Consider the following 13,781-nt stretch of genomic DNA (forward strand, 5'->3'; position numbering starts at 1 on the left):
ATAATATTTTTGTTCAACAGACGATTGAGGGACGCATTGCCACTTTGCAGAGTGCTGTGGATGAATACAATAAAGCTAAGAATGAATTTGCTGCCAAGGTTTGTGTTGAAGTAGCTGAAAAGCTCAAGTGTCTTATTTTTATTCTGTTGGAATGTAGTTTCAAAATTGCAGTATGCTTGCATTTCTGGAGCTATTTGAAGGTTTTCAGTGAAGCGGTGAGACCACATGAGGAGGCTACTATTGGCGTTCATTCTAAGGTGGTCTGTAGGCTTCACTAAACAGGATTCAGAGTTTTAAACTGAGCCATCACCTTTACTCTGTGGTGGCTACAGGATTCAAATCCAAGTCTGTTCAGTATTGTAGATCATCTCTAGTTCTCTACTTCACACTTTTCTTTGCTAGACCGATGATTTTATTTATTTTTGCAAAGGAGAAGATTATTTTTAGAATCGTACTATATCCGTGCTATTTTTCACCGGGCCATTTACTCTTGTCTTCCTCACCCTGCTCACCATTTCCTCCTCAGCACAAGTTCTGTGTGTATCACTGGGCTATTCAGATGAAGTCGGTAATTTTCTGTTGTGGAAGAACTCATCACTTCAATTAGCTGGTGTACTCTTATTGCTTTGGCACTGAGTAGCCTTTGACCATGAATATTGTTTGGAAAGTGTACATAAAATTTCAGACTATACTATGATTTTTGAAGTAAAACAGAATTTATAATGTTGCAGCAAATTTCAGCAGTTAAATAACTTTGCTAACCTGACTGAATTGCAGAGCCTTGAAGCCTTAAATTTCAAATTCTCGTTGTTATTCAATAATTTAATAGCGTTGCCATTTCATTTCCATGACCTTTGCCCTTTATCTTTTTCTGTGACTCCCATCTCTTGATCTGTATTGGTTCATGTTGTCGATGTCCATTGAAGCCCTGTGCATTAGAATGACCTTTCTAAATGGCTACACCTCCCTCCTCATTTCAATCACCTGTGCTCCTAATCCCACCTGATAAATTGCGTCTGTGAATTGTCTTGAAGTGTTTTTCTATGTGTATTGGATAGTATGTCAGGTCTGTTATCACCATATTCGCAGCCCTGCTTCTTTCCCATCTTGGTGCAGGGACCTGATCCTGCTGTGGGCCTGTAAACTGTCCCAGGGACACCCACCTGACAACAGGCTGGCAGCCAACTGGCTCTGAGTCCAGGCTCAAGCCTGGGACCAGGGATCATAAACAAAAACAGATTGTGCTTGAAATACTTAGCAAGTTAGTCAGCATTTATTGAGTGAGAAAAGCTGAGTTAATATTATAGATAATTGATCTTGTATCAGAGTTGGTTGTTTCTGAAACAGCAACGTTTAAGTCATTAGTATAGATTGTAAATGCCCAAGACCACAGCACTGAGCTCAAAGGCTTTCACTCCTCATTCTTTTCTGAATCACTCTGTCTCCATCCGAGGGAACAGACTTGTCATGAACTTCCTCTATAAACTCTCCATCTTCCACAGCCACCTCCCACTCTGAGGATGCCATTCCCTTTCATTAGTTTCTCTGCCTCCACTGGTTCTGCTTTCAGAATGAGGCGTTCTGCTCTGGGGCTTCTAAAATGGCCTCTTACTGGAAGCATGGGCCCTCCATAGCTGCTGCCCGAGTTTTTTCAGCACTTCATGTGTTGAGATTTTCTCTGCTGTAGTTGATAGAGCACACACAGAGATTTCCTCCATTTCTTCCACATCTGTTCAGATCACTCCACTCCCACATCCACCACCACTCAGGCAGAGTGTCTTCACCCCATTAAACACAGCATCCTCCACTATTTTTATCATCTCCAACACCCTTCCTCTCCCTCCCCCCCCCGCCCCCCCCCCACTTGCCAAACCTTTCCACCTTTATGTTTTTGACAGGGACTACCCTTTGGGATTCCCTGGTCCACTCATCTCCCCCCCCCCCCCCACACACACACACAGCTACCCGATGGTTCTTTACCCTGCAACTAAAGGAGGTCCATTTACCTCCTCCCTTACCAGCATCCAGAGACCATACCAGCCATTCAAAGTGAGGCAGAGGGTCTGTGCGTTCAGTGCTCCCAGCTTGGCATCCTCTTCATTAGTGTAGACTAGAGAACCCTTTGGTGCTTTGGTGCAGCAACTATACTCTGTCCTGAATGGCCATTTTTAACTTCCAGCTGCATGTTATTTTGACTCTCCAGTGCCATACCAACCCCCCCCCCCCCCCTCCAGTCTTCTCCACTGCCACAGAGATTCCAAATGCAAACTGGATTCCATTTGGGTAACTTACAACGCATAGTATAAATATTCAGTTTTCCAGATTTAGGTATCATATACCTCAGCTGCGTTTCCTCCCACGTATTCACTTGTCGTCCTAGTTTTCTTCTATCTTTGATCATCCATCCCACCCTTTCTCCTGACCTGGTTCCACCTATCGCCTACCAGCCTGGCAATATTCCTGACGCAGAGTCACGATCCAATATTTCGACTTACACCATTTGCCTTCACAGTCACTGTTTGACCCACTGAGTTTTTCCAGCAGTTGCAATTCCAACATTTGCACTCTTTTGTGGTTTTGCTGTAAATTGTTGATTGTCAATATGAGAATGACTCATTTATTTCTACCCTAGTTTTCTGTTAGTTAAATGCACTGTTCCTGTGCAGAAATCTTTTATGTGGCACCTTGCTGGATGCATCCAAATCATTACAACTACTGGTTCCACTTTATACACCCTGTTTATTACAATTCCCAAGAAATATTGCAAGTTTGTTCACTCTGTTTTATTCCTTATGATTTTCTAAATGTGCTGCTGTGAACTCTTTAATAATGAAATATAGTATTTTTCTCAGGACAGATGTTAGACTAACTGGTCTATAGTTTCCTGTTGGTGGGTAGTGGGCACATCTGTTACCATATAACACTGGGGTACAGAGCTCATGGGCAAATGTCGGTCACTGATTGGAATGAATACAGTACCAGAGATGAGGCAGTGATTGAGTCAGTGAAAAGGCAGTAGCAAGCAGAGGAAATGAAACTGCGATATTTGCAATTTTAAATGTGACTAAAAATACAAGTATTGTTTTTATGTGCAGTTCAAACAAAAATGTTTCTTGTACGTGATCTCAAAGTAGTTTGAAAATAAAATACTGGTCTTCCATGCAAAAAGATTGTATACACTGCGAGACATGAAATGTGCTCTATCAAATGCAAGTTGTCTGGCTTATAACAGAGATACTTTACAGAATGTGTTATGTGCAGAATTGCCTTAAAGTTTGGGAGAACATAAAGGGATTGTCTTGCAGAATACGGAAATAAATTGAAGTCATTATTAAATGTATTTTAGCATAATTGTAAAAAGTGTGGGACTTTTTTTAAACTACCCTCAAAATTTGCTGTGTTGTAGTGGTCAATTTATTTCTTTCTACTTTGGCAGTTTATTTAGAGACGCTTCAGAATATCAGATTAAATAATTTTTTAAATTTGCTGTTGGAAATTCTTGAGGAGCAATTACTTTTCGCATCAAACTCCTGCAAAGCATCTGATTTCCAAATTTCCTTCCAATGTAATAGGAAGTCATTTTGGCACATTCAGACTATGCTGACCCACAGAGCAATCATTCACCCCTGCTAATTTTTCCCCATAATTTGCCCCCATTCCAATTAACTCCCTCTTGATGTTGTTTTTTAGTATCTTGTAAAAATAAAATTAAGACAGACACTAAACACTATACTGTTTCAGGGTAACTATATCCTTTAGTATTATTGTGGCAAATGGTTACCTGTTCTCGTTTCCTTTCCTTGTAAAGACACATGGACAAAGGATTCTGCTGAGCAATGGAGTCTTACATTAACTTAGCCTTTCAGCCCACCATGTAAAAACCAGCTATGCATCACTCTTCTGCACCAATCCCTTCTTTCCTTTTGCATTTCCAGTAACTCTCCAATCCTTCTGCCACCTATTTTACATCATGGATAATTTCCAGTAGCCAAATGACCTTCCACCCAGCACATTTTTGATGTGGGAGGAAACCAGTACACAAGGGATGAAATTGGTAAACTCCACACACAGCACCCAAGGATAGGATCAAAACCAGATCTCTGCAGTCATAAGGCATAAGTACGTATGCCTTAGGCTGTTCCAGTTACCATTTTTATCAGTACAGCAAGGGGCACCAGAAAGAAAATGTCCCAATTAAAAGCTGTGAAAATTGTAGACTGTGTACAATTCCTGATGCACTTTCATATTTCATAGACTGAATAATAAGACAGATTTACTGGAGCATGGTCATTCTCCAGTCACCTACTCCCATTTCTCTACTGACTGGCTTTTGCAAAAAAATTAGGATGATAATAAAAATATTGCATTTATATGGTTTATTTTTATATGGTCATTGCTCCATAGCTAACTAATTATGTTGAAAAGGTATCAGTTTGCACACAGGAAGATCCCTAACATGACCATTGAAAACGTGAATTTAATTCCTGTTCTGTATTCGTTTTGTTTGCACAACATATGAGGATCTATAATTGGCCTGTACTAATACTTATGATCTATATGAGAATATTTTATCAATGTTCACTGATTATGGTTATGCATGACAAAGATCCACTTTGGGATTATACTGAACAGGATGAGGGCTTATCCCATTTCCCTTTGTAGATGCTGCCCTACCTGCTGGTAAAACTGAACTGTCTCACAGCTGAAAGTTTTTGGAAAAAGGAGGCAGGAGCATTGGCGGGGGTGGAGGTGTGAGGTTGGGCGAAATCTTTTACATCAGTAATAAGCAGAGGAAGGTCCTTTGTGTTGAAAATTGTAAGTACAATTGAAGAAGTGTATCTAAGCCTTCCTGTTGCATCAAAATTCTAGATCACAGAAGACCAAATTAAATTACTGCGATACCAGTATCGTTTGCAGAAGGAGACTGGTAAATCGTACCTGGATTTGTCGTTACACGACACTGTTTCCAGACTGTTACTGGAAAGCAAGCTCAAACAAGCTGAACAGCTTTACAAAGACTTTAAAATTCCTGACAAAAGGTAAAATTAAAACATGAATTCCAGTTTAAATTATTCTTTTAGATTTTTTTACCAGTTTACATAACGCAAAAATTAGGAAAATGGACTTACTTAACTAGAAGAAAAATAAAGTATATCTAGCATTTGGGGCTCACAAGTATAAAATGAGATTTGAAAAATATATGCAAAGAAAACCTCCAAGATCCACTTAAATGGAGGGATACCTATGACACAAACAAAAACTGCTAACTGTAATCTAAGCGATCACAGCAGCTTGAGAATCTCTTTTTTAAAAATACGTGAAGAAATTCTTGGCTTTAACCTGATGAGGTCCCAAGGTGATACTGCTGAAATTCAAACTCTGGAACGTAGATGGGAGACAAGGAAATATAAGACCTGTGTTCATCACTTTTCATAATTGTCCTCGGGCTACTAAGTTCACCTGTAATACCAACTCTAACAGCCCATGAAGAGAACGGTTTAGAGAGTGTATGAGAGTTGATCGTGTCGGTTATTTATTTATTTAGAGACAACAGACCCTTCTGACCAAGTGAGCCTGATCTGCCGGGTTACAGCCATGTGACCAATTGTCCTCCTAACCCTTGTGTCTGGAATGCCGTAGGAAAGTGGAGTAACTGAATTAAACCCACACAATCACAGGCAGAAAGTACAAACTCCCTACAGACAGTGGCGAAATTAAACCCTGGTCACTGGCGCTGCATTAGCGTTATGTTAACCACTATGCTGTTGTGCCATCCCTCATACTACTCGTTAAACTGAGTAAGGAAACCAATTTCCCTTCATAAAAATATTAATATAACAGGGTACATGTATGACAGCTGGGTAGTCCAGCTAACACTTTTTCCAGGTTTGCGTACTTAGCCTCATTGGATTCCCCTTGCTGTGATGTGATTTGAACCTTGATCTTCAGTACAGTAATAACTTTGCTGTATTTGCTTTATTGTCTAATTTTTGGCTGGTAAAACATGACCCAGAGCTGTAATAATATAAATGGCAGGATAGGAAGACAAAATGGAACTGGGGGGTGGGGGGGGGGGGGGGGGGGGGAGAAGGGTAACGGACTGATTATGTGAAGCAATATTGTTACAAAATATAACAAAAACCACAGATTAAGAAATACTTTAAGTATATCTATGTAAAAGGGGATTAGATAGGCAAGGACTAAATGTAATTTGTAATTAAATGATGCTGTGTAGTCATTCAGCCTTTTAGGCAAATAGTACACTTAAGTGTTTCTTCATCTCAAGCTTTTAAGTGTATAAAACCTAATTTCCTTGTAGCATTACAGCTTTTGTTCATTACATTTAGGTTTTGGTGGCTAAAGATTGCTGCATTGGCAGAGAAAGAAGACTGGGAGGAACTTGAAAAATTTTCCAGAAGCAAGAAGTCCCCAATAGGTTACATGGTATATTTCTGTTATCTTAAATAAAAGTGTTTTTCATATTAAATTGATAAAAGATTTGCACTTTTAACTGGTTCAAAGCCATTTTTCTTTCAATTTATTAGCCATTTGTAGAAATCTGTGTAAAGCATCACAACAAGTATGAAGCTAAGAAGTATGTAGCGAAAGTCAGCCCAGAGCAGAAAGTGAAAGGATATATAATGATTGGGTAAGTAGAAATATACTCAATATTTTTAAGAATCAAAACTCTCCCTAACAAAGGATCATCAATCTGAAACGTCAACTGTGTTCACTTTGCAACAGATATTGTGCAACCTGACAGATGTTTACTTACGTTTTCTGCTCTTATTTCAGATTCTAAAGTCTGCAGGGTTTTTTTATTCCTAATCCCCCCTCCTGCTTATGACAGGTTTTTTCGACACCCCTTCCTAATATCTAAATCATTGACCAGAATTTTCACCATCTATCCTTCATTATATTAATTACACATTCATTTGGCTCCATTGAAATAGGAAATTCTACTCATCATGATTCATGTTAGGACTAATAGTTTTAATACAAGAATACATGAGTCCAACACTGATAGTCCCAGGAACTAAATCACAGAATAGGACAATCAGAATCAAGCTTAATATCACTGACATATATTGGAAAATCTGTTGTCTTGTGGCAGCAGTACAGTGTAATATATTAAAAAACTATAAATTACAATAAGAAATATATACAGTATAAGAAATAAATGAAATAAGTAGTGCAAAAAGAGAGGTAGTGTTCATGGGTTGGTTCATTGTCCATTCAGAAATCTGATGGCAGAGGGGAAGAAGCTGATCCTAAAACATTGAGTATGTGTTTTCAAGCTCCTGTACCTCTTCTCTGACAGCAGCAATGAAGAGAGGGCATATCCTGCCTAATAGAGATCCTGAGAGTTATAATCTCAGATAATTACCCAAGCAAATTTGTATAAAGATAAATAGTTTGGGAAGCTAAACCTTTGGCTGAAAGAGTTGTATGGGAAAAATAACTTCATTTTTTAAGGCAATGAGACTGATACTAGGGCAGAGAGGCGTTTTACAGCGGAATGAACTCCATCTAGACCCGGCATCTACCAGAAATTATTGATACAGATGACTCAAGGGGCTTTATTTTTAATTGAATGATATGTTTGAGATGTGTTATTTGCTATTTTCTTTATAATATGTCCAAACTTTTTCAATAGTTTCTTAAAATTTGTTTATGTAATGCAGCCCGTAAGTGACCAGCTTTGAAGCCTTGCTTTCTTTGTTGTTGGTCTGCAGTAGCTAGAAATAGAGTGATAGAATTAAATCTCTTGCAAAATTACATATGGAAATCTTTGGGAGTTATTGATATACCGTAGATTCTGGACTACAGAGCGCACCTGATTAAAAGCCGCTGGCTCTAATTTTAGAAATAAAATCAATTTTTTACTTGTAAAGGCCGCACCGGATTTTCGGCCGCAGGTGTCCCACGTTGTAATATGAGATATTTACACAGAAAGATATTACACGTGAGGATTTTTTAACTTTTAATTAAATCCATATGGTAACAAAAACAAATACATATTGCAAATGCTTTTTTTCGAACCGTGCCCGTAACGCGGCTACTTTTAAATATACGTTGCGTATACTTCTTTACTAAACAACATTCCAATATCTCCTAACGACTGGTAAAAAATATATATACTGCAGCCTACCAGGAAAAGTTATTGATCGCCTTTAACTTAAAAGCAGCGTTTTCGCTCCGCCGCTCCCCCCCGCCGTCCCGTTTATCGCAAACGGCATTTAAAAGCAGCGTTTCGCTCGGGTCTAATGCCCCCTCCTTCCCGTTTATCGCAAACCGGTATCCCACAAGACGCGGCGAAACCGGGTGTGACGTCATAGCATCCCGCGATGTAGTACAGAAAACAAATATAGTTAAAACAGTTCTAACTTTAACTAAGCGAAAATATTATAAACTAAATAACTGCCATAAAGGCAGCACAATGCTTTTCTTCGAGTGTTTTCCATGTTGATGAGGGTGAGTACAAATGACTGATTTACAATAATTTAATTGTGAAAGTGCGCTTGATTTATCGTACAATTTCATTGGACCTCTGTGAACTACTCATCAATTTTATTGGTCTACTGTTACGAGGCAAAATGTTTTCGGCGGCATGAAAAAAAATAATACATTAGCCGCACCGTATTAAAGGCCGCAGAGTTCAAAGCTGTTCAAAATGTGGGAAAAAAAGTAGCGGCTTAAAATCCGGAATCTACGGTAATTAACTGTTTATCTTAATTTTAAGATTTGTTTGGCATTCCCATAATTGTTTTTTCATCTTTTTAGTTTTCTAGTACTTGTGTTTCAACTTAAAGGATAGAAAGCACTCTTAATTGTGCTTTGGATGTTGCTCTAATCTGTTTTATTTTTGTTCTGTCTCAGAGATCTAGACCAAGCTGTGGAAGTTGCAACAGAACGCAAAAATGAAAGCGAGTTGAACAATATTCTTTCCAAGTGTGTATCAGCTACTGATCAGTCAATTGTGGAAAAAATTAACCGAGCAAAAGCACAGCTATTAAAGAAATAAAATACTTCTCAGAGATGACAAGTGATCAATTAAGTATTAGTTCCCTGTCTTCAGAATATGTATGTTTGTAAATATGTTTATAGTTGGTTTACCATGAATTACAAAAAAAAGATGAAAAGTTATACAGTTTGTTACCAGAAAAAACTGCAGTAGCCTAGATAAACTATTTGTTGACATGGAAGTGTACTTCATTCAATATCTTAAATGCTACATCTCATATGATTAAATATTACTTAAGTCTAATGCCTCAGTATATGCACTATGTAAATTATTTGGTGTGGCATTACTGTACATCCGTCCCAAAAGAAAATTGATGATTAAATGCTAAGTTAAATTTACTTACGCAAGCTCTTTAAATTAATATTCTTTTGATAGACTTGATTTAGCAGGAGATGAAAATGTACTTAAAGTCATAGAGTTGTACAGCATTGAAACAGGCCCTATAACCATCACATCCATGACAACCTTTTTGCCTGTCTATATTAGTAACATTTGTCCACATTAGTTTTGTATTGTTCTCTTCCTTGCCTATGCGTGACTGTCCAAATGCCTCTTAAATGTGATGATTATAGTTGATACCACCACTTCCTCTGACAGTATGTTCCAGATGGCTATCACTTAATCTGTTTTTTTTTTAAAAAAACTTCCCTCTCAAGTCCTCTTTAAAACGCCTTCATCTCACTTTAAACCTATGCCCTTTATTTTTGATATGACCACTATGCGAGAAAGGTTCTAACCATCAACTCTATCTATGTCCCTTATAATTTTATATACTTCTAGCAGGTCACCCATCTTTTGTGTTACACCCATCCTTTGTGTAACAAAGCCCACACTTTCCAATCTTTCTCCAAAATTTAAGTCCTCCAATCCAGGTAACATCCTAGTGAATCTCTTCTACACTCTCTCCAACACAACAATATCATTCATGTAGTGTGTCAGGTAGTAATACTCCAGTGTTTGGTAAAGTTGTAACAAAGTATCAACTTTTATATTCTGGGCCCTGGCATATGAAGTCATGAGTGTATTATGAGGTCTTCACCAATATCTTAACTGTGTTGTCACATTTAAGGAACTATGAACCCTAAGACTCCCCTGATAGCAACACTGTGTAGCACCCTACTATTAGTGATTTGTGTCCTAGCCCTATTTGACTATAAAACAAATATATCACTGCAATTTCTGAGATAATTTTCCATCTGGTCTATATCCTGCTATAGTCTTAAACAACTTCCCTCACTATTCACAACAGCATAGATGTTCAAGTTTCAAGTTTAGTTATCGTTCAACCGTACATGAATATAGCCAAACAGAACAGCTTTCTTCCCAGGCCAAGGTGCAAGAAACATTACCGACCACACACACAGCACGCTGTACATAGCACAGATAGCACATATGGTTACAATATCATAAAAACAGTCACAGAGACGAAAATAAGTATAGCCCAAGTCCCTGAGTTATCCTCATCTAGCTTGTTATTCCACCTTGTGAATACTGGAAGGCAGCACTGACAGGAGGGGCCAGTTCCCAATAACAATACAAAGTCCAGGAGCACACAGCCAGCTCCGGCATCTCCTTCGCTGGCGACTGCAATAGGTGACTCCAAGGCATGAGGGCCTTGCTGCGCAACATCAGTCTCATCAGTGAACTGGACTTGCGGTATTCTACATTACCAATGTCCAACAGGGTCTTGTGATCATAATAACGACGTCCAAGGCAATCACTCACACCTTTTGTTTGGACTGTGCACCGTCTCAGCGCAACAGTACAAAGTCTAGCTGACAACACAATGGTACACGATAAGTCCACCTCCATCACTATCAAACAACTTTCTGATGGGATACTTCCACAGTACCTGATGTTCTTAGTATTCAGATATAAAAGAGACATACAGGATGAACAACTACACCTTTGACTGGACCCAGAGTAACCACTGTGTCCAGGCATGACACTATCTTTCCGTTTCTTATTATTTGCAAGGTCATTCACTGTATCATGCATTCACATCCAAGTTGTATATATCAAAAGGAGCAAAGGTCTCAACATTAATTCCTGTGTTACACCACTGGCTGCTTAATTTTTTTCCAAACTAGGGGGAAACTGTCACAGTATTAAAGAGGCTCAGAATTGTAGGAGGAGGAAAGTATTCCTAACTGTACTTATCTACATTGCCCTTATCTGGAGGCTGTAGCTGACGCTGATGTCCCCTCACTGCTTTTTTTCTTTGCAGTAGCTTACATCTCCCTTGGGCAAGAATATTTTGCTTGCTTAACAAACTTGTTGTTAATATGTACTCAAATCCTCTTCATTAGTAATGGGTAATATAAGGTGACAGTAGAATCCTTATGGGTAGAGTTAAGAAACCACAAGGGTAAAAAGACCCTGATATGAGGTACAGTATGTTCGAGCATGATGTTCTCCTCAGGGGTTTCTATTTGTGGGTCCTCAGGTGGCTGAGGCCAATCCAGGGTCTGCATATTTTGGCATAGTGTGAGCCACAGTAAGTGGGTGGTTGTGGTTAGTGTTCAGGTCTTTAGGTTGCAGCTGCTGCTTGTTCTCTGCAGCACAGTGGAGATCGCCCTCATGTAGTGCAGCTCCCTCTTGAACAGATCTCCTGCAGGTGTATCTATTGAATGCAATGTCTTCCCAGCTTTTAGATATAAATGAATTTCTTCAGGCTGATTTTAATGTTATCTTTGAAGCACTTCTTTTGCCCACCAGGAGCTCACTGACCTTCCTTCAACTGAGAGTAAGGGATCTGTTTGGGAGACATGAGTTAGGCTTCCAGATGACATGACCTATCTATTGGAGATGGTGTTGCTTTATCGTGCTGGAGATGTTGTTCATGTTGGCCTCTTGTCTTCATCGACTTCAACCTTGCTCAAAGCCTCAATCGGAGAGAGGCAATAGAGTCGACCATGGGCTCACACCCCGCTTCCAGTCCACCCCTAACCTCACCAAATTCCCTCAGAGATGGCAAAGCACTCAATCAGCCCAAAAACACGCCATCAAAATGTAAATCACAGGTTCCAATCACATGCAGCTTTGTAGTAGAATTACATTTGAAAGAAGTAGTTTCATGAACTGACTGCAGGACGTCACCATTGGTCACATTGTTTGCAGGCACCATCTTGAACATCTGGAGGAACCCACCAGTGAAGGATTCTGATTGAGTGCCACTATTGCTGAGGACTGTGGCTGACATGCTATTATGCAGTAGATTCAGTATTCATAGTTCTTTTCAATGTCTGACAAACTTTGCCTAACAAATCTGTTGGCATTCTGCTTTATCAAAGGAAAGTCTGTAGATATTGTTTACTTGGAGTTCAGAAGGCCTTTGTTAAGGTGCTGCGCATGAGGCTGCTATATGAGGTCAGTGCCCATGGTATTATAGGAAAGATACTAGAAGTGATAAATATTGGCTGACTGACAGGAGGTAGAGTGGGAATATAGGTAGCTTTTTCTGGTCGGCTGCTGGTGACTAGTAGTGTTCTACAGGGGTCGGTGTTGAAAGCACCTCTTTTCACATTATATGTCAATAATTTGGATGACAGAATATATGGCTTTGTGGCCAAGTTTGCAGACAATACAGACAGACATACTTTATTGATCCCAAGGGAAATTGGGTGGGTAAGATAAATGGAGGGACAGGTAGTGTTGAGGAAGCAGGGAGTCTTCAGAAGGAGTTATACAGATTAGAAGAATGGGGAACAAAGTGGCAGATGGAATACAATGTAGGGAAGTGTATGGTCAGGCACTTTTTTAAAAATTATTTTTATTAGTTTTTCTATACATTTTACAAATTAAAAACCCCAAATCCCAATGAGGAACATTAATACAGTGCAAAATTAAGCATACAATGACAATATGCTACAAAGGAAGAGAATTTGACAAAAAAGCACCTAAATTGAAGACAAGTAAACTTAGTATCCTCCCCAAGCCCCACAACACAAAAAAAAAACAACTCCAGACCAACCACAACACAATATAGAGAGTATAAATCAGGACAATCAAACTCCCAGACTGTGAATACACTTAGCAACAGAGGATAATAATGCCTACTAACAGAAAAAAAAGGGAGCTGAAAGCAAGGGACCGAAAAGAAAAAAAAAAACAAAAAACCCTAGTCAAGAGGAAGGTTATGAAAGTACTCAATAAAAGGTCCCCAGACCTTATGGAACTTTAGATCCGAATTGAGAACTGAATAATGAATTTTTTCGAGGTCCAAGCAGGCCATGATGTCGTTAAGCCATTGCGCATGAGTGGGCGGGGCGACATCTCTCCATCTAAGGAGGATCAAGCGTCTAGCCAGGAGAGAGGCAAAGGATAATATTCGGCATTTGGTCGGACTCAGACGTAGATCTGTCTCGCCCCAGAAACCGAACAAAGCAATTAAGGGGTTTGGTTCTAGGTGCTGATTCAGAATACACGATAACGTAGTGAAGACATCTTTCCAAAATTTCTCCAAGCTAGGACAGAGCCAGTACATATGGATGAGAGAGGCCACGCCCCTCTTGCATTTATCACAGAGCGGACTAATGTTAGGGTAGAATCGAGATAGTTTAGATTTAGACAAATTGGCTCTATGAACAATCTTAAACTGTAAAAGGCAATGGCGAGCACAAAGAGAGGTTGGGTTAACCGATTTGAGAATCGAGTCCCAGCTCTCATCAGATAAGGAGGTATTTAAATCCTGCTCCCAGGCCATTTTAATTTTATCTACAGGGGCTCGTCGTAAGGCTGCTAATTTATCTCGAAT

The 13,781-nt window shown here is 39.3% G+C and overlaps 1 protein-coding gene across 1 annotated transcript in view; it reads left to right on the top strand.

The window, feature by feature from the left end:
• vps16 (VPS16 core subunit of CORVET and HOPS complexes) overlaps positions 1–9,363 on the top strand; it is a 75,220-nt gene extending 65,857 nt beyond the window's left edge. The window contains exons 20-24 of the mRNA XM_073046875.1: positions 21–98; positions 4,870–5,039; positions 6,348–6,444; positions 6,546–6,649; positions 8,881–9,363. Of these exons, the coding sequence (XP_072902976.1) occupies positions 21–98; positions 4,870–5,039; positions 6,348–6,444; positions 6,546–6,649; positions 8,881–9,025 (594 nt within the window). The 3' untranslated portion in view covers positions 9,026–9,363. The remainder of the gene's footprint in view (positions 1–20; positions 99–4,869; positions 5,040–6,347; positions 6,445–6,545; positions 6,650–8,880) is intronic.
• The last annotated feature ends 4,418 nt before the right edge of the window (positions 9,364–13,781 follow it).

This window comes from Hemitrygon akajei, chromosome 5 (genome assembly GCF_048418815.1).
Source record: "Hemitrygon akajei chromosome 5, sHemAka1.3, whole genome shotgun sequence".
NCBI lineage: Eukaryota > Metazoa > Chordata > Chondrichthyes > Myliobatiformes > Dasyatidae > Hemitrygon > Hemitrygon akajei.